This window comes from Chiloscyllium plagiosum, chromosome 32, assembly GCF_004010195.1.
Source record: "Chiloscyllium plagiosum isolate BGI_BamShark_2017 chromosome 32, ASM401019v2, whole genome shotgun sequence".
Lineage (NCBI taxonomy): Eukaryota > Metazoa > Chordata > Chondrichthyes > Orectolobiformes > Hemiscylliidae > Chiloscyllium > Chiloscyllium plagiosum.
In genome coordinates, this window is record NC_057741.1 from 23,461,515 (window position 1) to 23,485,579 (window position 24,065).

Here is a 24,065-nt window from a genome sequence, read left to right on the forward strand (position 1 = left end):
TAAGAAAGAAGTGGAATGCCAATCCATGAAATTGATTTTGGTAACTGACTTTTAAATTCATGGATATATAACATAGGAGGCTGTTCATCCTTGCGTCCACAATAATCCCATTTTCCACATTTTGGCTCATAATTCTACAAAATTCAAGTGAACATCTAAATATTCTTTAAATGTTATGAGATTTTCTGACTCATACACACTTTCAGCTAGTGAGTTGCTGTCTTGTACCACCATCTGAGTGAAAAAAACTTCTCTTCAACTCTCCTCAGACCTTAAATCTATACTCAGTTATTGACTCCTCTACTAATGGAAAAGATGTTCTATCATAATCTTAGACACCTTTAACAAGTCTTGCATTTAAAATTTGAGATTGAATTTTCAAAGTCATGATTGACTTGTGATTTTGATGAAGTTAAAGCTGATAAGAACAGAGTTTATTAGAGCATTGAGTAGAAGAGTTGGGAGGTCATGTTGCAGCTGTACAGGACATTGGTTGGGCCACTTTTGGAATATTATGTGCAATTCTGGTCTTCCTCCTACTGGAAAGATGTTATGAATCTTGAAAGGTTCAGAAAAGATTTACAAGCATGTTGCCAGGGTTGGAGGATTTGAGCTATAGAGTGAGCCTGAAGAAGGGCTCATGCCCGAAATGTCGATTCTCCTGCTCCTTGGATGCTGCCTGACCTGCTGCGCTTTTCCAGCAACACATTTTCAGCTCTGATCTCCAGCATCTGCAGTCCTCACTTTCGCCTAGAGAGGCTGAATAGGCTGAGGCTGTTCTCCCTGGAGCGTCAGAGGCTGAGGAGTGAACTTAGAGGTTTATAAAATCATGAGGGGCATGGATAGGGTAAATCGACAAGGTCTTTTCTCTGGGGTGCAGGTGTATAAAAAACTAGAGGACATAGGTTTAAGGTGAGAGGTTAAAGATTTACAAGTGATATAAGGGCCAACATTTTCATGCAGAGGTGGTGTGTGTATGGAATGAGCTGCCAGAGGATGTGGTGGAGGCTGGTATAATTACAACATTTAAAAGGCATCTGGAAGGGTATATGAGAAGGAAGGGTTTAGAAGGATATGGGCCAAATGCTGGCAAATGAAACTTGATTAATTTAGGATATCTGGTTGGCATTTCTGTGCTGTACATTTTTATGACTCTCATTTGAAAACATGAGAACTTATAAATGTAAAGATGACAGGGCAGAGGGTAAGAAGATGGAACTTTGTTCTGAAGGATGGGAGGAAAATATGAGAAGATGGATTAAGTGTAAGACAGATTGAAATGAGGATAAAAAACAGAAATTAAGTTTAGAAATAAAACAATTAGGATGATGGTAAGAGCACAATCAGGACCAGATGATTTACTGATCCAGAGTATTTGACACATACAAAGATTGAGAAGTCATGATGGTCTAGTCAGAGTAGATAGGAAGAAATTGTTCCCATTGTAAAATGATTGAGAACCAGAGGGCACAATTTTAAAATGATTTTTAAAAGAAACAATTATGAGATGAGAAATGTTTCCATGGAGATTCCGAATGCGCTGCCTGGAAATATGACAGAGGGAGGTTCAATTGAGGCATTCAGGAGGGTATTAGTTAATTATTGTAGAGAATTGATGTGCAAGGCGTGGAAGGAGTTTGACACTAAGTCAGAGTGCCAGTGCAGACATGATGGGCTGATTGGTCTCCTTCTGTCCCATAACAATTCTGTGAATGTGTGATCCAATATGAAAATAAAACTAATGCTGGTCACAGTCACTGGTATAAAAGTTGAGAGTGGAACCATGTAGTAGCATACTGCAATATTGCACAATGGTCAGACAGCATAATCCCATTGCTGTTTTTATGTGGTTTCACTCAGTTGTTTGCAAAAATAGGTAACTTTTGGGTTCCTTTTACATCTTCCACTTGTAGGTCCTGTTTGGAAAAGTACAAACATTTTACATTGAGAATAAATGATTAGATTAGATTACTTACAGTGTGGAAACAGGCCCTTCGGCCCAACCAGTCCACAGCAACCCTCCAAAGAGTAATCCACCCAGACCCATTTCCCTCTGACTAATGCACCTAGCACTATGGGCAATTTTAGCATGGCCAATTTACCTGACCTGCACATCTTTGGACTGTGGGAGGAAACCGGAGCACCTGAAGGAAACCCACGCAGACACGGGGAGTATGTGCGAACCACACAGACAGTTGCCCGAGGCTGGAATTGAACCTGGGACCCTGGTGCTGTGAGGCAGCAGTGCTAACCACTGATTTGGGAAAGTTTTTAAGTGCTGCTTCTAAATGTTATCTAGATTATAATAACCATTTTACATTTGAACACAGACTTAAACATATTTTCAAACCTAAGTAGACATTCCATATTGCTGTATATGGTAACAGAGAAAAACAGCTATTTTATACACATCAGAGGATTATAACAGGTTATATTACTTATTTATCTGTTATTAAGGAGCAGATGTTTTGAAACTGGATGTGGGTTGGAATGATGTGAGACTGAGACTTTGTGGCTGAGTCATCAATGGTGTGGAGGAATGGTGTTCTTGCTGTCAATGAAAGCAGGTCAAATTGTGCATACTGAAAGTGCTCTGGACATTAGTTTGGAGTCAGACAAGATACAGATAATATACCATAATAGTCAGAGCTATAGAAAGCACCTGGGAGAAGAAAATGAAATGAGGACAACTTCAAACTTGCCTGTGTTTAGGAATTGTATGTTCTGGCCCATCATAACATGATTTTGGACATGTAATTATTGACACTACTCTTTCACTTGAAATAAAGATAAGGAATTAATAGGTTAGGTAAAACTGGTGCCATCAACATAATTTTTTTACATGTATGTCACTGTTGATTTGAGGTGATCAAAAGATGGGGGTTGTAATTGCGATGGCAAGGTCTGGTTACTATAGGTAGAATGCTGCTGTCAGTACTACTTCCTCTGTTAGCCTAGGGGCTTTCTAGTAGTTAGCAGTGAGGGATGAACTATGAATTAATCTTAGCAGAAGCCCATTTATCTTAGGATAATAAAAAAAGAGATCAAAAAGACAGTGTGTCTCCATGAGCAGGCTTAGCTCTCTGAACGCTCTCTGACCAAAGGGCCTCTAACTGGTGCTCCACCCAATGGGTGTGTTATACATTAGCTTCAGCTCAGCTCATGGATTCGCCCCTTTCTATCCATTGCCACATATAATAGGTTGAAAAGAAAAGCCATTTCTCAAGAAGTACGAGTTATATTTGGGCAGGTAAAGATGGAAATGGGCAATACCATCAATGGGATTGATTGGAAAAGTTTAGAACGAACAAAAATGCTAAAAGCTGCAGATTTCACTAACCCGCACAGCCACGATCATAAGGAACAGGGAGGTTTCAATGTTATGGATGGGAAGGCATACAGTTGGACTGAAAAGTTGTTGGCTAAGACCGTTGTATATTTGCATTGTAGTGAAATATTCAAGGCATAAAGGATGGAGAGTTTAGAAATGTGATAGGCGGAGGATAGAAAAAAAATAGCAGATCACATTCCGCAACATTTAATTTAGCACATCACATGCCATATACACACACATAGGATATTAAGTAAAATGGAATAAGTTGCTAAATAACAAATACAACATCCTCTACAGAAGCAGAAGGTAAGAAAGTGCCTGGCTATATATTGAGAATGAAGCAACTGTGATTTTCATTTGTTCTTGAATCTCTGCATTTAGTTAGTGTCAATCTCAACTCAAAGAAGGTCCAGAACTCTTGAGATTTTAAACATTTAAATAAAATTAGAATAGGTAACTACCTGAAAGGAATTTCTTCTCCAGCATCTTCCAATCAGCTTTGGGAACTCTTGCTAAAGCAGCAAGTTGTGACATGAATTTCTTTTCTGCTACCTAAAAAGTGAATTTAGAAACAGAAAGTATGTTACCAAAGGGCAAACCTTTCCTATGTGAAATCCAAATAACAATTTAAAACAATCACTAACTTGGTATCAAATGGCACTGCATTAACAATTTCATTCAGATTCCAGGACAAGTATTGTGGCAAATGCAAAAACTGTCAGTCTAGAACAAAAAGGCAGTTCTTCTGAAGTTTTTGCAGAAATATAGGAGCTTTAGTACTAGGCTTCAATAGAAACTCTTCCATTCCCCAATTCAAGCATTTCATGTCTTTATAAAAAATAAAAATTCATGCAATGTCATTAAATGACACGTTAACATTGAAATTGTGAGGAAAAACTGCTGGATTACAGTTCCAAGTATTGAAACACAACAAAAATATTCTGTCACTCAACCTGATTTTGCAAGATAAAAAATTAAAATACTGGCATTTGAAACTGCCTATTTTCAAGTTGGAAGAGGAAACAAAAGGGTTATGCCTGATACGCAAACAATGTCTGTAAAACACCCAATTCCATATAAGCCCCTAGAAAGTATGATCATTATTAAATGATAAGGGCCTCTCAAGAAATGCAAGGCCACCCTGAACAACTGGGCTGCTTTATGCAGAATGAACATTTTGGTTTTGAGGCGTGGATACATTTTGTTTTAAAAGGTTTAAGGAGAGCAGATGTGTGTCTTTGATGAACCACAATACCCCAGCTTTATCTTGATATCTTGTTCAGTTCTCTGCCTGGTGGCAGGTCTGATCCACAGCACCAAGAGCTTCATCTGGGTAGGGTACGGAGGCAAGTTCCCAGTCTGGCACAGATGGAATTAGGTCTGAACCATGTGCTGTAGGCACTCTCTGATCCACAGACCATCCATCCGAATGGCCTTGCAAGAAACCCAAAGTTGCTATGGCAACATATATTCCTACATAGTTAAAAATCACAAACACCAGGTTATAGTCCAACAGGTTTAATTGGAAGCACACTAGCTTTCGGAGCGACGCTCCTTCATCAGGTGATTGTGGAGGGCTCGATCGTAACACAGAATTTATAGCAAAAATTTGCAGTGTGGTGTAACTGAAATTATACAATCAATTCTTCAATGTATAATTTCAGTTACATCACACTGCAAATTTTTGCTATAAATTCTGTGTTACGATCGAGCCCTCCACAATCACCTGATGAAGGAGCGTCGCTCCGAAAGCTAGTGTGCTTCCAATTAAACCTGTTGGATTATAACCTGGTGTTGTGTGATTTTTAACTTTGTACACCCCAGTCCAACACCGGCATCTCCGAATCATATATTCCTACATGCATGTTGTAGAGTGGAGTTTTGAATAACAATGGTGGAAGCTGTAGTTTCTTGCAGTAGCATGCTGACCATGAATCTCGTCTGCTCTTACTGACAGCGGTGGCTTGTGTTGGAAATATTTACAAGTTGATATTCAAACTGCTTGACAGCATTATGAATGTACCTTCCTTAACCATCATGTCTGAGAGTGGAGCCTAAATCCACTGCTTACAGGCAATGTTGCTACCCACCGTGCCACACCTTTGTCCTATTCCACATACCACCTCCTTTTCAAGCAAGGCAAGTGACCTCCTCACATTCCTATACTGAAATAAGGTGAAGATGGAACAGGCATTAATATCGAAATCAATGGCACAGTTTTGGCCTGTCTTCAAAGTTCCATTTCATTCTAGAACTAAAAATAGACCTATCACATCAATATTCTGTCATCATCCAGTGCTGACAAGTGTATTTGCAGAAGTAGTCAATCTAAAGAGAGAGCAGAAGACTATTCAATTGAATTGCCCTTTTCATAATTTGCGTCAACTCTTCGAATTGTCATATTTCTGTCTCTGTTGATCTAATTGATTTCCATTGATCTAGTTCAGCACATATTGTGGTGTAAGTGTTTTTAAAAAAAAACTTCTGAGTTGTACAACTTAAGCTAAACTAGGCTATAAGTTATGGGTGGATATGATTTGTTAATTTCATCCTGTCAGTTATATCTGATTAAATTTCATTTGGAAAGCCACAAGTATTAGTCCTGCAGAATTTGTAATGATACTGTTGTTAGCTATCTGTTTTTGTTAACTAGCTGAGGAGCAACTTAATAAATTAAATGAAATCCTGCATCAAGCTGCTGATGCACCCTATTGCTGATTACTTTTTTCTTTCAATTTCACTGGTTGTTTTTCCATACAACACCTAAAAACTACTGAGCTGAATTTCTTAAGATAGCCAAGATTTTAATGCGTATTAGTCTTATTTTAAATTGCTTAATGTCTCCACAAAAACAGTGGGCAATGAATGCCTTACAGAAGCATTAATAAACTAATAACACAGAATTGCTACTTTGTTTATGATGACCACTGTTTTACACCTTTAAGTGTGAATCAACCTGCTCCTTCAGTTGATGAAGCAGCACTGTCCTCTGTATTAGGAACTCCATATTTGTCTCCTCTTCAAGCAATAACATGGATATAGTCCTTTTCTGCCAGAGCACCAATCTGTTAGCAAAAATAGAGACAGAAACACTTATATTGAAGTTAAATGCTCTACTCTCCCAGTTTCTGTTAAATGAATTGTACAGCCTTATCTATTAGGCTATATAGTGATAGGATAGTGATGCTCATAGCAGTTATCTCTGAAGTATACAATAGCTTATACTACCTAAAGTCTTTAACATTATTAAATGTCTGAATACAAGAAGGTACTGTTATTTTAGCATACATTGATGAAATCCAGCATGCTAGCATGTTAGAATCGTTCAGAATAATCAGATGCATATATTATAGAGGGATGAACACAAAATTACTCTTCATTCAGCTATGAGCAACAACTAATTCAATTTAACTGGGAGGAAATGCTGGTACATAACGTCACTGACTCTTTTTCTAAGGATTTTCAAAATTATTAAATTTACTCAGTCTTCATTAACAGTAATTTTTTTTCTTAATTTCTCTTTAACGCAAAAGAAAACGATGAATGCTCATCTTCTTCCATTTCATCTTCTTCTGGCAGCCCCAGATTCGCCAATTTTCCAAAAAAATTCCCAAATTTTACTGAAAGGTTTCCAGGTGTCAGAATGGCAGAGTGGCTCAGTGGTTAGCACTGCTCCCTCACAGTGCCAGAGACCTGAGTAACTGTCTGTGTGGAGTTTGCACATTCTCCCAGTGTCTGCGTGGGTTTCCTGAGTGCTCTGGTTTCCTCCCACCGTCCAAAGATGTACAGGTTAGGTGGACTGGCTATGCTAAGTTGCCCATAAGTATCCAGGGATGTGCAACCAGGTGGATTAGCCCTGGGAAAAGCAGGGTTACAGGGATAGGGTAGGGGAGTGGGTCTAGCTGGAGTGTTCTTCAGAGAGTTGGTGTGGACTCAATGGGTCAATTACCCGCTTCCACGCTGTACGGATTCTATGATTCTGTGAATTATTTCACGGGGTCTGACGGGTTTGTTTTAGCTTTGAAAACAAAATTCTTTCAGCTCCAATCCAGCAGTCAGTTTAAACATGTTTTTTCTGGGCTCTGTGCCTGCTGCTTTCCTAAAGGCATATAGACTTCAGTGGATTTTTCACATTATGCACTCTAATTTGCTGTTTCGTATAGTCTTTTTGGTGGATTTATCACACTATTGTTTAAACCTTGGAAATAACCAAAGTCCAGCACTAGTTACCATGTCACATAATGATATTAGACTAAGGATCAATCACTCCTTGCAGATTGATTAATGGTGTGTTTATTTAAAACAGTAAAACATATTACAAGTTATATAAAAAAATACAGCAGAGCAACTGAATGATGCCTGCTGATTAATGCTCATGATGGATAATAGGTGCGTGGGTCTAGAGATGGAGGACAAACAGTGATGGGTAGAAAATAGGAGCTATAATGTACCATGAGATGATCTTGGCATTTGAAGGACAATGGGAGAAAAACACAAGATGGTACAGGGACTATGGGGGGACATGGGAGTGGCTGAAAGATCAGAGGTTGGCATGGGTGGAGCATTGAGAATGACGGGGTGTGGGTAAAAGGGTGTTTTTCATTTAATTCTTTATTTTAGGAAAACCTTGCACGGCACGGTGGCTCAGTGGTTAGCACTGCTGCCTCATAGCATCAGGGTCCCAGGTTCGATTCAGCATCGAGAATGACGGGGTGTGGGTAAAAGGGTGTTTTTCATTTAATTCTTTATTTTAGGAAAACCTTGCACGGTTAGCACTGCTGCCTCATAGCATCAGGGTCCCAGGTTCGATTCCAGCCTCGGGCGACTATCTGTGTGGAGTTTGCACATCCTCCCCGTGTCTACGTGGGTTTTCTCCAGGTGCTCCGGTTTCCTCCCACAGTCCAAAGATGTGCAGGTCAGGTGAATTGGCCAGGCTAAATTTCCCGTAGTGTTAGGTGCATTAATCAGGGGTAAAGTTTTGGCAGAATGGGTCTGGGTGGGTTGCTCTTCGGAGGGTCAGTGTGGACCTGTTGGGCCGAAGGGCCTGTTCCCACACTGTAGGGAATCTAATCTAATCTAATACTGGAGCCTCCTCAGGCAGTTCTGATCAAGCTGCCTCATGAACCAGGCAATCTCATAGACTTTCTAGGAGAAAGTGAGGACTGCAGATGCTGGAGATCAGAGCTTAAAAATGTGTTGCTAGAAAAGCGCAGCAGGTCAGGCAGCATCAAAGGAGCAGGAGTATCAACGTTTCGGGCATAAGCCCTTCTTCAGGAATGAGGAGGGTGTGCCAAGCAGGCTAAGGCAAAAGGTAGGGAGGAGGGACTTGGGGGAGGGGCATTGGGAATGCGATAGGTGGAAGGAGGTTAAGGTGAGGGTGATAGGCCAGAGAGGGGGTGGGGACAGAGAGGTCGGGAAGAAGATTGCAGGTCAAGAAGGCGGTGATGAGTCTGAGGGTTGGGACTGAGAAAAGGTGGGGGGAGGGGAAATGAGAAAGCTGGAGAAATCTGCATTCATCCCTTGTGGTTGGAGGGTTCCTAGGTTGAAGATGAGGTGCTCTTCCTCCAGGCGTCGTGTTGCCATGGTCTGGCGATGGGCCAAGGACCTGCATGTCTTTGGCGAAGTGGGAGGGGGAGTTAAAGTGTTCAGCCAAGGGGCGGTGGGGTTGGTTGGTGCAGGTGCCCCAGAGGTGTTCTCTGAAACGTTCTGCAAATAGGTGGCCTGTCTCCCCAATGTATAGGAGGCTACATCGGGTGCAGCGGATGCAGTAAATGATGTGTGTGGAGGTGTAGGTGAATTTCTGACGGATATGGAAGGATCCCTTAGGGCCTTGGAGGGAAGTAAGGGGGGAGGTATGGGCGCAAGTTTTGCATTTCTTGCAGTTGCAGGGGAAGGTGCCGGGAGTGGAGGTTGGGTTGGTGGGGGGTGTGGATCTGACGAGGGAGTCGTGGAGGGAGTGGTCTTTCCGGAATGCTGATAGGAGTGGGGAGGGAAATATATCCTTGGTGGTGGCGTCTGTTTGGAGGTGGCGGAAATGACTTTCCCCAGGTGATCTGGGCAGACTGCCAGTTTAGTTAATCCTCAAATCTATATCAAAAATCGAAATATGGGTAGCCACTTTTAATAGTCTTGTTTGTGGAGCTGAGATTTCTCCCAATTCAGTGACACAGACAGAGAAAGAAAATCAGAACCATGGTGTCTTAACTTCATTAAGTTGTACAAAGTTTTACACTTCTATAAATAAATTGTTTGAATTCAGAAACTATCTCTGCATTCCTTGGAAATGAATAAGTTAAATCAGATAAACAACTACAGAAATTCAAACCAAACAGAACAAGTGGTGACAAAAATGCACCATAACACTAGATTATTTTCATTTACAAAGTTTATGTTATTATCAGCACTGATGTAATACCAGAGTCAAGAGTGTGGTGCTGAAAAAGCACAGCAGATCAGGCAGCATCCGAGCAGCAGGTGAATTGACGTTTCAGGCAAAAGCCCTCCATCAGTAATGTGACTTTTGGGTTGGGGCTGAGAGATAAATGGGAGGGGGTTGGGGTTGGGGGGAGGTAGCTGGGAAAGCAATATGTGGATAAAGGTGAGGGAGAAGGTGATAGGTCAGAGGGGGCAGTGATGACGGGTCCAGAGGACAGTGCCAACTTGGATGCTTGGGCCTGGGATAATGTGGGGGGAGGGGAAATGAGGAAGCTGTTGAAATCCACATTTATCCCATGTGGTTGCAGGGTCCTAAGACGGAATGTGAGGCGCTCTTCCTCCAGGCATCAGGTGGTAACGGTTTGGCGGTGGAGGAGGCCCAGGACCTGTATGTCCTTGACGGAGTAGGAGGGGGAGTTGAAGTGTTCAGCCACAGGGCGATGGGGTTGGAGGGTGCGGGTGTCCCAGAGATGTTCTCTGAAACGATCCGCAAGAAGTCGTCCTGTCTCCCTGATGTAGAGGAGACCACGTAATACCAGATCACTATTGCCTTATCTCAAAATTCAGCTTTACAAAAAACATGCTGGGTCTTTAAGAATGAAATCAACTAAACACACCAAACCATGCAATATTCACAGATAGTGTAGTTTCCAAACGGTTTTGCATTAATTTTCCCACTGTTAAAATCTCAGTGAAAGATCACAATCTAAAATTTTACTCACTGGTGCTGAATTCTTCTGGGTAGAAGCGGATTTGCTTTCACACTGACTAAGTCTGTGTTCAGGTTGTCTTCCAAAGCTTCTTCCTTGCTGAGTTTTTGTCCTTTAAACGTTTCTGTTTAAACAACACACATCACTTAAAATTTCAACTCTCACTACATCACAGCAATTGCAAACACCAAGAAAAGACTCCACTACAAAATTTGAAATACTGAACATCATATTGATTGTGTAAAGGCATCATTTCCTTTTCCTTTGTTAACAAATGTCTACACAACAATAACTTGTATGGACATGGCAACTTCTGTCACAAAATATCCCAAGTATGAATTATTTCTTTTCTCTACATTGGATTTCTTGTGAATTGTCCTGATAAGCACAAGATGAAAATCTATCATAACAGGTGCAGCTCTTTTTATCAACAAAACTACTGAAGCTGTATAATGTGTCCACAACTCTATTGAAAGTCCAAATTTGAGAACTAATATGCAAGTGATATAACACTAACACATTGTAGGATTGGTCCTGCAGCTAACAGTTTAATTGATATTGACTAAATGAATTGGTTACATTTTCAACATATTGCAGTCATTCACTCGACCGAACATATTATACCTGAAATTTTTCAAAACATATATTATGAACTGAATAAAAATGGAAATTTAAAAAATCAAATGGAAATACCATTGCCTTTGCTTTCTTAACATTATCATTAATAATGTCTGCTTATTTCCAGTGATTCACTGTGGACAGTCAACATGTTCTCAGTTAAACCTGACCACTATAGGGAGAACATGTGTCTCAAAATACTACAAATCTATTTTTAAAATCATTGTTCGACTAAGAGGAAGTTGTGGTGCAGTGATAATGTGACTGGACTAGAAATCCAGAGCCTAAGTCTAATGTTCTGAAATGGCAGACAGAAAAATTCAAATTTAATTAAAAATTTGGAATTACAAACTAGCCTAATAGCAGCCATGTTTCAAGTGTTGCTTGCCTGGTTTAACAATGTCTTTTATGAAAGAAAATCGGCCATCCTTACCTGGTCTGGCCTACATGCAACCCCTGATCCAGAGCAATGTCATTGACCATTAAATGCTCTCTGAAATAGCCCTAGCTAACCACTCAGTTCAAGGGAATTTAGGAATAGGCAATAAATTCTCTCCCAGCCAGTGACACCCATATCCCATGAAAAAAAACCCATACACATAAAACTATAGGAAGAATGGAAAAGTATCAAGACCTTGCAGGATACTCAGCTGAATCTTTTTGTCTTTTCGATACAGATCCATGATTTCTTCTATCTTCTGGTAATAGTTCTGGATTAGATTGGTTATACCTTCCATTGTCACATAGACACTTTCAGTTGCTCTCTCCACTAATAGATTCTTCAAAGAAATTGAATGTATGCAAGTTAAGATTTGTATAATTATGCCTTAAATATTATAGAAAAAACAATTCCACACAATGTCAGTGCATTAGCTTAATTTTAAATACACCTTGATATTTAACATTGCGATTCAAAAAATTAATTATAAATATCTATGCAGACTCAAACTTTGATGAGAAAATTAGTAAGGTAATCTCACGTCTTTTAGTTCAAGGAACCTGAAGATTTGTAGCTCAGGTTGAGGTCCTGGATGCAAGTTTGCTCACTGAACTGGAAGGTTCGTTTTCAGACGTTTTGTCACCATACTAGGTAACATTGTCAGTGAGCCTCCGGTGAAGCACTAGTGGTAATGACTTAGAAACAAGCAGGCAAAATGTGTCCAGAAACCCTAGCCACTCTCCCCTTACTCAAAGACATCTCAGAAATGACTACCAGACTATTCAGATTTCTTGGCATCATGGTAGCCCACAAACCCACCAACACGCTTGAAGGACCCTATAAATGACAACAAACAAAACTAGTGCCATGTACAAAATACCTTGCAAGAACTGTAACAAACACTACATTGGACAAACAGGCAGAAAACTAGCCACCAGGATACATGAACGTCAACTAGACACAAAAAGACATGACCCACTCTCACTAGTATCATTACATAGAGATGACGAAGGACACCACTTTGACTGGGACAACACATCCATTCTAGAACAAGCCAAACAGAGACACACATGAGAATTCCTAGAAGCATGGCAATCCAACCAGAACTCTATCAACAAACACATTGACTTGGATCCCATTTACCACCCCTGAGGAAAAAAAACAGGAAATGGCATCACCAGAGGAAATGACATCACCAACCCAAGGAAACCTAAACACATAAACAAAAAGCAGGCCATACCACCAGTGCTTCACCAGAGGCTCACTGATGATGTTACCTAGTATGGTGACGAAATGACTGAGAACAAACCTTCCAGCTCAGCAAGCTAACTTACATCCAGAACCTGAAGAATTTATTGAGACATCAGGGTAAATTTTCCAGAGTTGTAATTCTGGCAATGAAACCTTTCATAAACAAAAATTTCTCATGGCCCACAGACCTCTGCACTCAAATTCTCTGACTGTTGTTAAAAAATATCAGTCGTATGTTTTAGAACATAACTTCTAGGTTGAAGACTGAAATGTTCAAATATAAGAAAATTGAAGACACTTGATAAGCCAGTAGACACTCTAATGTGGTTGGAAATTCAAAGGAAAATCTTTTTTTATTTGTGGGATAGTGGTAAGGGGTATTCATACCTCAGATTATAGTGTTTTTTCTACAGGAGATGGGTAGCCTCAAAGCTCCTCAAAAAAGCCTTTAAATTTTTGGCATAAATCGGTGAGGTTTGAATTATGTGCATAATATCCCCAGATCAAAGAAGCACTGACAGCAAAATATAAAAAATGCACAACTTTTTCTGGACATTTTGGTGGAGACAGAAAGTCCATATTTTTCACAATGAAAGTTGGAACTTATTCATATGAGTCCCAAATACTCAAATGCGCACAATTAAGGTAAAGTTGACAAGCTTATATATCTATTTTGAAAATCCCAGATGTATCCTATTGCTATATAAAGCTAAGGGATGTGAATGGGACTAAAGTTTTGGTGCTGCCCCTGTGACTTTGACAGAAAAGACAGTTGATTTGTGTTAATTGCTAGAATCAGAATAGAGAAAACTGTCACCAGTTGCGATTTTAAAAGAGCTGTGGACTAGTAGCAAAAGGTTTTCAGAAACCAAAGGGATTTTCAGATCTGAAGCCATAACGAATGCAGTGAGCCCCATGCTTGATCTGAGGAGTCTATAACTGTGAGGTAACAAAGGAGGCTTTTCTAGCTGGATGCTAGTTAAAGGATCCAAGAAATCTTGCATCATGGAGTACAGCTGGAACACAATGGAAGAGCTAAGTAAAGACAGCTATGGCATATCCTGGGTCCAGAACTAAATGAACGCTAAAGATCCTACAGAATGTAGGGGAACTCTTGGATGGAAGTAAAATTTGAACTCTGCAAAGTGTATCTGTTTACACAACATAATGTTAAGCTAGTGCTGCTTTCGTTAATTAACTCCTGTACCATAAAGATTTTTGTTTAACATGTCAAATCATGTTATATATTTTTCTCAGTTAATGATTAGGAATTTGAATTTCTTCCTAAAAGATACTGGTCTCTACCTAGATCCAAACAAAGTTGAAGTGCCAGGTGTGGAAGACAATTTTGTTATGTTTTCACCATCCTTCAGTATGATGGATTCAAGATGAAGATTATGTAGCACATTGATTTGACATCAAAATGGAGTGGGAATGAATTTAGCTTTTGCTAATCATGTAAAATGGATAACATCAAACTGGTAACTCTCAACATATCTCCCTTGCTTTTCCAATTGGACACGGTGTATAGTGAGAGACTATTCCAATATCACTGATCTCACTATCACAAAGGTAGAATTACCGAGTTCTGAAGAAGGTTCCCTAGACCTAAAAGGTCAACTCTGCTTTCTCTCCACAGATGTTGCAAGACCTGATGAGTTTTTCCAGTAATTTCTGTTTTTGTTTCTGATTTCCACCATCCGCAGTTCTTTTCCTTTTTTGTGTAGAATTACCCTTGATATGTTTAATGCAGAAGAGCACCCTCTACTGTATCTGGTGCACTATTTCAGGCAATGTCACAAAAACAAAGAGACTGTATCTCCTTATACATTAGTCCAACTCTAAACTGCTACACTTATTCCATTAACGGTAAATTTATTTCTCTATTGTTATGGTCTACTTAAAAAGTGTTAACAATTTTTAAAAATTCCAAACAACCAGTTTTCGCCTCTGCTATAAGATTTCACATTTCTGAACAAAACAAGGTGATTCACTTTGGGACGAATAACAGGAAGCCAGAATACTGGGTCAATGGAAAGATTCTTGGTAGTGTGGATGTGCAGAGGGATCTTGGAGTCCATGTACATAGATCCCTGAAAGTTGCCACCCAGGTTGATTGTATGTCTTAACAGCACTATGTGTTAGGCTTTATTGGTGGAGGGATTGAGTTCCAGAGGTGTAATGTCATACTGCAACTGTACAAAATGCTAGTGTGGTCGCACTTGGAATATTGTGTAGCGTTCTGGTTGCCCCATTACAGGAAGGATGTGGAAGCATTGGAAAAGGTGTAGAGGACATTTGCCTGGATGTTGCCTGGTCTGGAGCGAAGGCCTTATGTGGAAAGGTTGGGAGACTTGGGTCTGTTCTCATTCAAAAGAAGAAGGCTAAGAGGGGATTTGATAGAGACATATAAGCTGGTCAAAGGATTAGATAGGTTGACAGTGAAAGTCTTTTTCCTAGGATGATGACGCCAGCTTGTATGAGGGGGCATAGCTGCAAATGGAGGGGTGATAGATGTCAGAGGTAGGTTCTTTACTCAGAGTGGTAAGGGCATGGAATGCCCTGCCTGCCAATGTAATTAGCTCAGCCACATTAGGGACATTTAAACAATCCTTGGATAAGCATATGGATGATGATGGGATAGTGTAGGGGGGTGGGCTTAGATTAGTTTACAGGTCGGTGCAACATCGAGGGCCGAAGGGCCTGTTCTGTGCTGTATTGTTCTATGTTCTAATTGTAATGTGTAGAAAAGTAAACAAAATGACCACTACTAACATTATGGCTCACAATTACGTATGTGCACTCTGTTTAATTCTTACATTCCCCAATAATGTCTTTATAAGATACATCAAGCTTAAAGGCCTTTATTTCCGTAGGGACCACCCAGATGTTTGCCACAGTCCTCTGCAGAATTCTCCTCACCTGTAGTGATTATCAGAGGTACCCTCTTCATTTACCCTCTCTTGACTTGGATAGCTTGTCCCTTGTTCTGGTTACTTTCTGAATACTTTCCAGCTGATTATTTTCTTTTTCACAAGACTCTGTGGAGGACCACTCTAGATTCTCCGAAAACTTTCATGCTAGGCAATATTCCAGTTTCTGCTCCTTCATAAAATGTAAGCAGAGATTAAGACTCACCCATATTTCGCAAGGTGAACGCTGATCTCAGGGTTCTACTCTGCTTACAATCCAGGTCTACCTAACAGCCATGTACTATGGCCATTCGTTAGTGAGCTACAAATCACCCAAGATCCAAAGTGAAACTAAAGGACCCAAATAAATTTAAACAGACTATCTCCAAAGCTCCACTCATATAAACTTTTATATAGCCTGGTCTAAAGTGTTCTCAAACTGACATTTAGATAAATTATTCCTTTGTTTAAAATTTCTGTTTAGATCTTATTAAATAAATGGGTTTTATAATCATCTGGGTTCAACACACATGTTGGAACTAATTTAATTCCAACTCCCAAAACAAAAGCATCTCTATGGATTGTCATTATTGCAGATTGCAGATTTCATATCACCAGTTCTGTAACTGCATAAATCCACATGTTGTTTTATATCATTACCTTTTGAGTTGTTAATTGCTAAAGTCAAGATGACCCCAACCTTTTCACTATAATAGACTGCAGGCTTGCACTAATTTCATTTATCTCATTTCCACTGGTTAAATTTTAATTCTTAAAATAGAAGATTGTATACTGAAACATGTGAGCCAGTATGCAAATATTCACAAAATACTCATTTTTGTGACAGTCTAGTATAACCCCAAATCATTATCCAGGTGATGACTCCAGGCTGAAATAAGGAATGCAAAGTTTAAATATCTATTCTTGAGCTGTGTTAACCAGTCCAATGTATGAATTTTGCATTGAATTGGTTTATAGGAATTGAAATCTGAGACCAATTATGCAAGGCTACGTTAGCTTCTAACGAATATCACCTTAAGTTTCTGCCTGTTGTCATCATGGTTTTGCTTGAGTGAGTGCACTCTGGCTTGATGGGTAAGAGCACGGCCAATCTCCTGTGCCATGTGCTGCTGTAAAAGATCCATGAAAACCTGAGATTCTGCAGCCAGCTGTTGGTGAATTAATATTTCAGCCTTTTTCCACAGCTTCCGCTGTTCTTCTGAGAATTTGGACATCTTTTGAAATATAAACAAAATCCAAAAAACTGTCAGAGGCAAACATTTGAAGATATATAATGAATGATTTGCCTTCCCCTAATCCAAACACACATATACAATAAAACCCTTCTTCTATATCTACTACCTGTTAACCTTAAATGTTACATTACTGACAAGTAAATCTAGAAAACTAAAGCTCAACTGTCAGTGGCGATTATTTATTATCATTAACTTTGGCAAACAGATGGTGCATATTATTTGTGTGGAGAAAGTGAGGACTGCAGATGCTAGAGATCAGAGTTGAGTGTGTGGTGCTGAAAAAGCACAGCAGGTCAGGGCTGATGAAGGGCTTATGCCCGAAACATCGATTCTCCTGCTCCTCGGGTGCTGCCTGACCGGCTGTGCTTTTCCAGCACCACACTCTCGACAGATTAGTTCTGTACCTCATTATCCTGTAGCTTCATGTTTCCATCCTCAAACTGATCCCAAATAGGGGGTTCCTTCATCCGTTGTTCCTCAAGTTCATTGAGTAGACATTTTGCCTTGAAAAGCTTCATTTCTTTGAGTATCATGAGACTGAAGTGCCTCAGAGTTAGCTGCCTAACCATGGGTTGTAAAGCTACCTGGTGCTCCAGAATAATGCCTTCAGAAACCCTGGAAGAATGAGTAAGTGCAAAAAGTGATCACATACACAGATTATTCAGACAGTGCTTGGTTCTTAGCACCACAGGTTCTCCAATGCCTTGGGCACACAGGGGCAGTTGAATTGAACTAGGATTTGTATGTGTCCACAATGAGGAAGCAGATAAACTTTGCCATTTATTGTTAGAGTATAGTAGACAGCTTCAGCAATGATTCAGAAAGTAAACGCGTTGTCCTGTTTAGCACAAGGTGACTCAGTCCATACCCAAACTTAAAAGAAGGTGCTGGAGAAATTTAGCAGGTCTGGCAGCATTTCTAGACAAAGTAATAGAATTAAATGTTTGAATTTGATATGACTCTTGTTATGGTGGTATAGTGGACAATGAAGAAGGTTATAAACAATTACAAAGAGATCTTGATCATCTGGGTCAATGGGCTGAGTAGTGGCAGATGGAGTTTAATTTGGATAAATGTAAGGTATTGCATTTTCATAAAACAAAAAAAGGGCAGGACTTATAAAATTAATAGTAGATCCCTGGGTAATGTTGTAGATCAGAGAGACCGAGGAGTTCAGGTACGTAATTCTTTTAAACTTGCATCACAGGTAAACAGGGTGGTTAAGAGGGTGTTTAGCATGTTTGCCTTCGTTGCTCAGACCTCTGAGTACAGGAGTTGAGACTTGATGCTGACGTTGTACAGGATGCTGGTGAGGCCTCTTCTTGAGTACTGTGCACAGTGCTGGTTGTCCTGCTATAGGAAGGATGTTATTAAATTAGAGAGGAATCAGAAAAGATTTACAGGCTATTGCCCGGAATTGAAAGTTTGAGTTATAAGGAGAGGTTAGAAAGACTGGGATCTATTCCATTGGAGAGTGAGGCGGAGGGGTGACATTATAAAGATTTATAAAATCATGAGGAACATAGATAGGGTGTATAGCAAAAATCTTTTCCCTCGGGTGTGGGTATGCTTTTAAGGTGAGAGAAGGAAGTTTTAAAAAGGACATAAGGAGCATTTCTTTTTACGCAGAGAGTGGTTATTGTGTGGAATGAGGAAGTGGTGGATGTGGCTACAGTTACAACACTTAAAAGACATTTGGATAGGATAGGTTTGGAGGGATATGGGCCAAATTTAGACTCCAGTGGGGCTAGTTTAGTTTGGGAACATGGTCAACATGGACTAGTTGGACTAAAGGTCTGTTTCCATGCTGCATGATTCTATGCACTTCCAGCATCCACTGTATTTTGCTTTTTTAAAGGTACACACCTCCTGACTTGTGTTTTAGCCAATACTAAAGGCTCTGATCTCAGCAGTTCTAAGCTAAAATCAGCAAAGGAACACAAGATTAAATCCAAAGATTCCTGCTTGCAAGTTCATTGCAAGTGAGAGAATAATGGTATCAAACTTAATTATGAAAACTTGCATTGATGTTAACACTTCTGGTCTAAATCCTAAATAAACAAACAAGTTCTTGGACAGAGAGGTATGCCATTTTGAAACAGCATCTCAGCAAGACCCTGTGTGTGCATCATTGGGTAAGAAATACTGAATTTGTATTTTGTACAAGCCTAAGTTAGTTCGTAGTTGTCATTAAATTAAAATATGTAGTTTAACATTCATAGATGCCAGCCTTCAGCACAGGTTTGCTTGCTTGAAAGATCACCTTAACTAAGAACCAGTTAAAACTGGGTTCTCATGAGGTGATTCAGCTAAGTTATTTTGTATGGGGAGCAAACATAAGTAGCCACCTTGGGGATTATCAGATTAGCCACGATCTCCTTGAACAACTCGATGGGATAAATGGGCTACTTCTGCTCCTATACATTATGATCTTATAAAAATAAGCACATCTGGGAAAGAAAAACAAAACACTTATATTGCTTCAGCAACTAATTGTATCACCGAATATGGCAGAGTTGCATAAGACAAAATGGTCATAGCTGACATCAGCCAGATTTCTGCACTTTTAAGTGAAGGGCAGAACATTCAAGGAAACAAAAGTTAATGAATAAAGAAAATATAGAGGAATAGTTTAATTGAATCACATAATGGCATGAGTAACTTTCCAATTTGGTCACCATTAAATAATTCATACTTACTTCTCATCTAGGTCACTCTGCCTCAGTAGGAATCCTTGAATGATCTTCTCCTGCTTATCGACCAGATATTTCTGTTTCACCGAGTTGATTACTTTCTCATCCATCCATACCTAGTTTTTGCATTGAGAGATGGAATTTTCACACAAAGTCTGTACTTTCAAAATGAGTACCCACCTATACAAATACATAAATCTCAACTAAAAGTAGACCATTCAGCTGCCTGAGTCCACTTTAGCATTCAAGGTGGTCATGGCTGACCTGTTTATGTGACTTTGTGACACATTTCCATCTACTCCTGATATACTTTTGATCAGCAAAGAAATCAAAAGTTATCTATCTCCCCATTAAAACTTTTCAATTATGCTGTTTCCACTGTCTTCTGAGGTCATAGAGATGTACAGCATGGAAACGGCACGGTGGCACAGTGGTTAGCACTGCTGCCTCACAGCGCCAGAGACCCGGGTTCAATTCCCGCCTCAGGCGATTGACTGTGTGGAGTTTGCACGTTCTCCACGTGTCTGCGTGGGTTTCCTCCGGGTGCTCCGGTTTCCTCCCACAGTCCAAAGATGTGCAGGTCAGGTGAATTGGCCATGGTAAATTGCCCGTAGTGTTAGGTAAGGGGTAACTGTAGGGGTATGGGTGGGTTGCGCTTCGGCGGGTCGGTGTGGACTTGTTGGGCCGAAGGGCCTGTTTCCACACTGTAATGTAATGTAATCTAATCTAATCTAATGAAACAAACCCTTTGGTCCAACTCTCCCATGCTGACCAGATATCCAAAACAAATCTTGTCCCATTTGCCAGTACTTGGCCTGACGCCCTCTAAACCCTTCCTATTCATATACCCATCCAGATGCCATTTAAATGTTGTAATTGTACCAGCCTCCACCAATTACTCAGGCAGCTCATTCCATACATTCACCACCTTCTGCGTGAAAAAGTTGCCACTTAGGTCCCTTTTAAATCTTTCCCCTTAGCGAATTCAATAGTGCACAACCCACAAAGAAAAAATTCTTCCAATCCCTGTCCTCATTTTAAAACAGTTCTGCTAGTTCTGCCCTTGGTTCTACACTAACCCACATGAATAAATATCAATTTCACATTTACCTTGTCAAAAGAATTTAGGATGTTATATCTTTCAATCAAGTGACACTTCACTATTCTAATCTCCATTGAAAACAAACCCAGTCTGTCCAATCTTTCCTCGTAAGACTAGCTGCTAATTCTAGGTATCAATCTAGTAAACCTCCTTTGAAACATCTTCAATTTATTTACAACTTTCCCTAAATAAAGAGACCAAAACTGTACACAATATTCAAAATATTGTTTCATCAATGTCCGAAATAACTGAAGCATAACATCGTTATTTTGATCAATTCCTCTAGTAATAAAGGATAGCGTTCCATTAACTCTAATGATTACTTGTTATACTTGCATGCTAACTTTCTTTCGACTCATTCACTAGAAAACCTAGATCACTCTGCACCTCGAATTCTGTTACCTCCTCATGTCTCTTCACATCACACGTTCCTATCTATCATTGTATTAGCAGCAAATTATCTACTATGCCTTTGCTTCTCTCATCTAAGTTGTTAATAAGACTCCAGTCAATCATAAAAAATGTCATACTCCTTATTTTCTGCCAACCATACAATAGATTATCCTCTATACCAACTGCTTCTACTTTACACAATAACTTTTGATGCGAAATCTTGTCAAATCCAAGTGCAGTTAATCTACAGGCTATCCTTTTTCCACAGAATATGTTACCACTTCAAAGAACAATAGTAAATTGTTTAAACACAAAACCATGTTGACTCTTCATGATCACTTTGAATAAACCAATATAAATGACAGAGAGAGAGAGAGAGGGGGAGAGAGACCCGAGAATGATTAGCTTGCTTTCATTTATAAAAAAGAAATTATTTATTTTACTTAGTGGAAAGCCCCTCAGCTTTTTGAGTCAATTTGCAGAAGTACTGATTGAAGTTTCTTTTTGAAGAAACGTGTTAGCTTAGAATGGTTAGGATATACATTACCGCAGTGTTAAATTTTCAGTTGAAATTTCAGATTAGAAGTATTTGATTAGCACTCTGAATGGGTTATTTGAAGCTGAGAAAGTCTCAGCTCAGTTGTGAGAATAATCAAGGAAGAGGTGATCAAACACTGGGGATTGGAAGAAACTGTTAAATCAAATCTATAGATACAATAGGATGGAGAATTCTCTGGTGTTTGAGTTCTGTAAAATTATAGTGTTGGGATTATATTTTTTACTGTGTTTTGAAATCCTTTAAACTGTATTTCTATGTGAAGAGTTTGGTTTATTCTTTGTTATCTTCATTTCATTTGTGTAATAAATATTGAATTATTGTTAAAATAATCTACAACATTGCATGTCTGCATTTGAGTGGAAGACCACCACATTAAAATGAACAAAATATGATCCATAAACTCAGATTTGTGTCAGGAATCTGACATGACCAGTAATAACATCATCTGGGATCATAACAATTCTAACATCTTCTCCATGATAGATATCCACCTTACTGGCTGTTAGTTTCCTTTTTAACCACCTCCCTTTCTTCTTGAACAGAAGAATTCATTGCTAGTTCTAGAATCTAGTGAACTTTGGAAAATTAAAACCAATACATCTGCTACCTGATCAGCTGCCTCTTTTAAGACCTTAGGATGAAATCCATCAGAACCCAAGGACCTATCAGCCTGAAGCCCCATTAATTGGTTCAGCATTGCTTCCCTAGCAATGGTAACTTGACAAAGGTTTTCTCTTCCTTCCATGTCATGATGACAGCTATTACTGAGATGTTTTTTGTACCCTCTATAGCAAAAACAGAAGCAAAACACTAATTAATTTCATCTGACATTTCTTCATTATGTACTTACTCACCATTTTCGTTCTTTACAGGACAAAAATATTTCCCTTTTCACTTTTTAGTTACCTGTAGAAACTCTTGTTACACCCTTTTACATTTCTAGCTAGCTTTCCTCATACACCAATTTATTTCTTTTGATTAACCATTTAATCTCTAACTAATTCAAGTACCTGGTCAAATAATTAATAACCTGAATACTGGTCACTGACATGTGGAAATGGGCAAAATAGAATGGAAGAGAATTACGAAACAAAAAAGGGACTGCCAATAATTTATTTTGCATACCTGTTTCAGTTGGGCCAGTTCTTCTTGAAACTGTTTCAAATGTTGTTTTCTTTCTGCTGCTGCTGCTTTTTTTCTTGCTGTTAGGTCTTGCAGCAGACGGCTTCTTAGAGATTCCATTGCAGATAACGATACACTGGCTAGTTTTGGTAGGGTTTCTGTGAAGAGCTCCTCAATCAGTATGTCCAGAGTCCGTGATGATGTAGAATGCAGATTCTGTATGATACAGCAGTTCTTATTTTGCTATGTGTCTACTTTAGTAAGACAACAGCAGTTTCAATTTTCTGAAGTTGAAACCAACCAGGAAAACACCAAAGAATAATTTTCAACTCAAATGTTTGCAAAGTGAAATCCACTCTGTCCAAATCTCACATTTGGTTCTACAGCTTTTGATGAAACTAAAAAGGATTTATTTTCACTTCATGCTGTTAGTGAATAGCCTCACCCACTAGAAGCATGCAAAACATGGGAAAGTGCTGTGTACAAACTTCTGAACAAAATAAATATGGAAATCATGTACAACATCTGGATTTATGATGTGTGATACTAGTGTAGGAGACTTCTCAATGAAGGCAAAAAATTAGAAAATGATCCCAATACATTTCAAATTTATGATTTCACTTTACTCACACATGACAAATATTTTGAATGCAGGCTTGAAAATAATTGGTTAATTTAAGGACTGTGCGACACACCAGTTTATACGCAGCTCCCTCACCTCGAAAAACTGAGTATTAGTGATATAGACAAGTCTCCCCAGATTTCTGATTATGATAGCTAAGGTGAAATAAATTGAAGCAATCTTAATCTAATGCTGCAGGACTACAGAATGGGACTTTGCATACTACAGCAGATGTTGCAATAAACTGTTAGACACACTCAACCAGAAGAAAGGCTGGCTGGTAAAGTACATGGAAATATCACACTGCTGCATAATGTTACACAAATCTGTTTGACAGGTAAGGGAAAGAACATGGAGGTAAGATTGACATTAGATTGCTTCAACAGGAGCCAGGCCTAGATATGATGGGATGAATTGCCTTTTCAATGCTATAAACTTCCATGATTCTGTGACGTTTGGAGTTAAAGCAGCTATACTCTCCACAAAACTCTACACTTAAGTCGCCGTCAAAACATTCAATTTTTCCAGGGAACAGAAACAAAATATCTCACTTCCTTGAATAGACAATCCTCATCTGGAAAAGTACAAATGCAGGTCATCCTCAATTTTGTGTTGCTCC

The 24,065-nt window shown here is 39.3% G+C and overlaps 1 protein-coding gene across 4 annotated transcripts in view; it reads right to left on the minus strand.

The window, feature by feature from the left end:
• Positions 1 to 1,291: 1,291 nt before the first annotated feature.
• LOC122539418 (ellis-van Creveld syndrome protein-like) overlaps positions 1,292 to 24,065 on the minus strand; it is a 48,397-nt gene continuing 25,623 nt past the window's right edge. Inside the window, exons 12-20 of one of the 4 annotated variants that reach the window (XM_043674236.1) lie at positions 22,828 to 23,040; positions 19,655 to 19,764; positions 17,360 to 17,570; positions 16,734 to 16,934; positions 11,732 to 11,876; positions 10,492 to 10,603; positions 6,291 to 6,399; positions 3,796 to 3,886; positions 1,292 to 1,916 (exon numbers count right to left, since the gene is read on the minus strand). In XM_043674236.1, the coding sequence (XP_043530171.1) occupies positions 1,843 to 1,916; positions 3,796 to 3,886; positions 6,291 to 6,399; positions 10,492 to 10,603; positions 11,732 to 11,876; positions 16,734 to 16,934; positions 17,360 to 17,570; positions 19,655 to 19,764; positions 22,828 to 23,040 (1,266 nt within the window). In that variant the 3' untranslated portion in view covers positions 1,292 to 1,842. Of the gene's footprint in view, positions 1,917 to 3,795; positions 3,887 to 6,272; positions 6,400 to 10,491; positions 10,604 to 11,731; positions 11,877 to 15,709; positions 15,893 to 16,733; positions 16,935 to 17,359; positions 17,571 to 19,654; positions 19,765 to 22,827; positions 23,041 to 24,065 lie in introns of those variants that run through there. The other 3 variants (XM_043674235.1, XR_006309075.1, XR_006309074.1) reach the window with 3 other exon arrangements.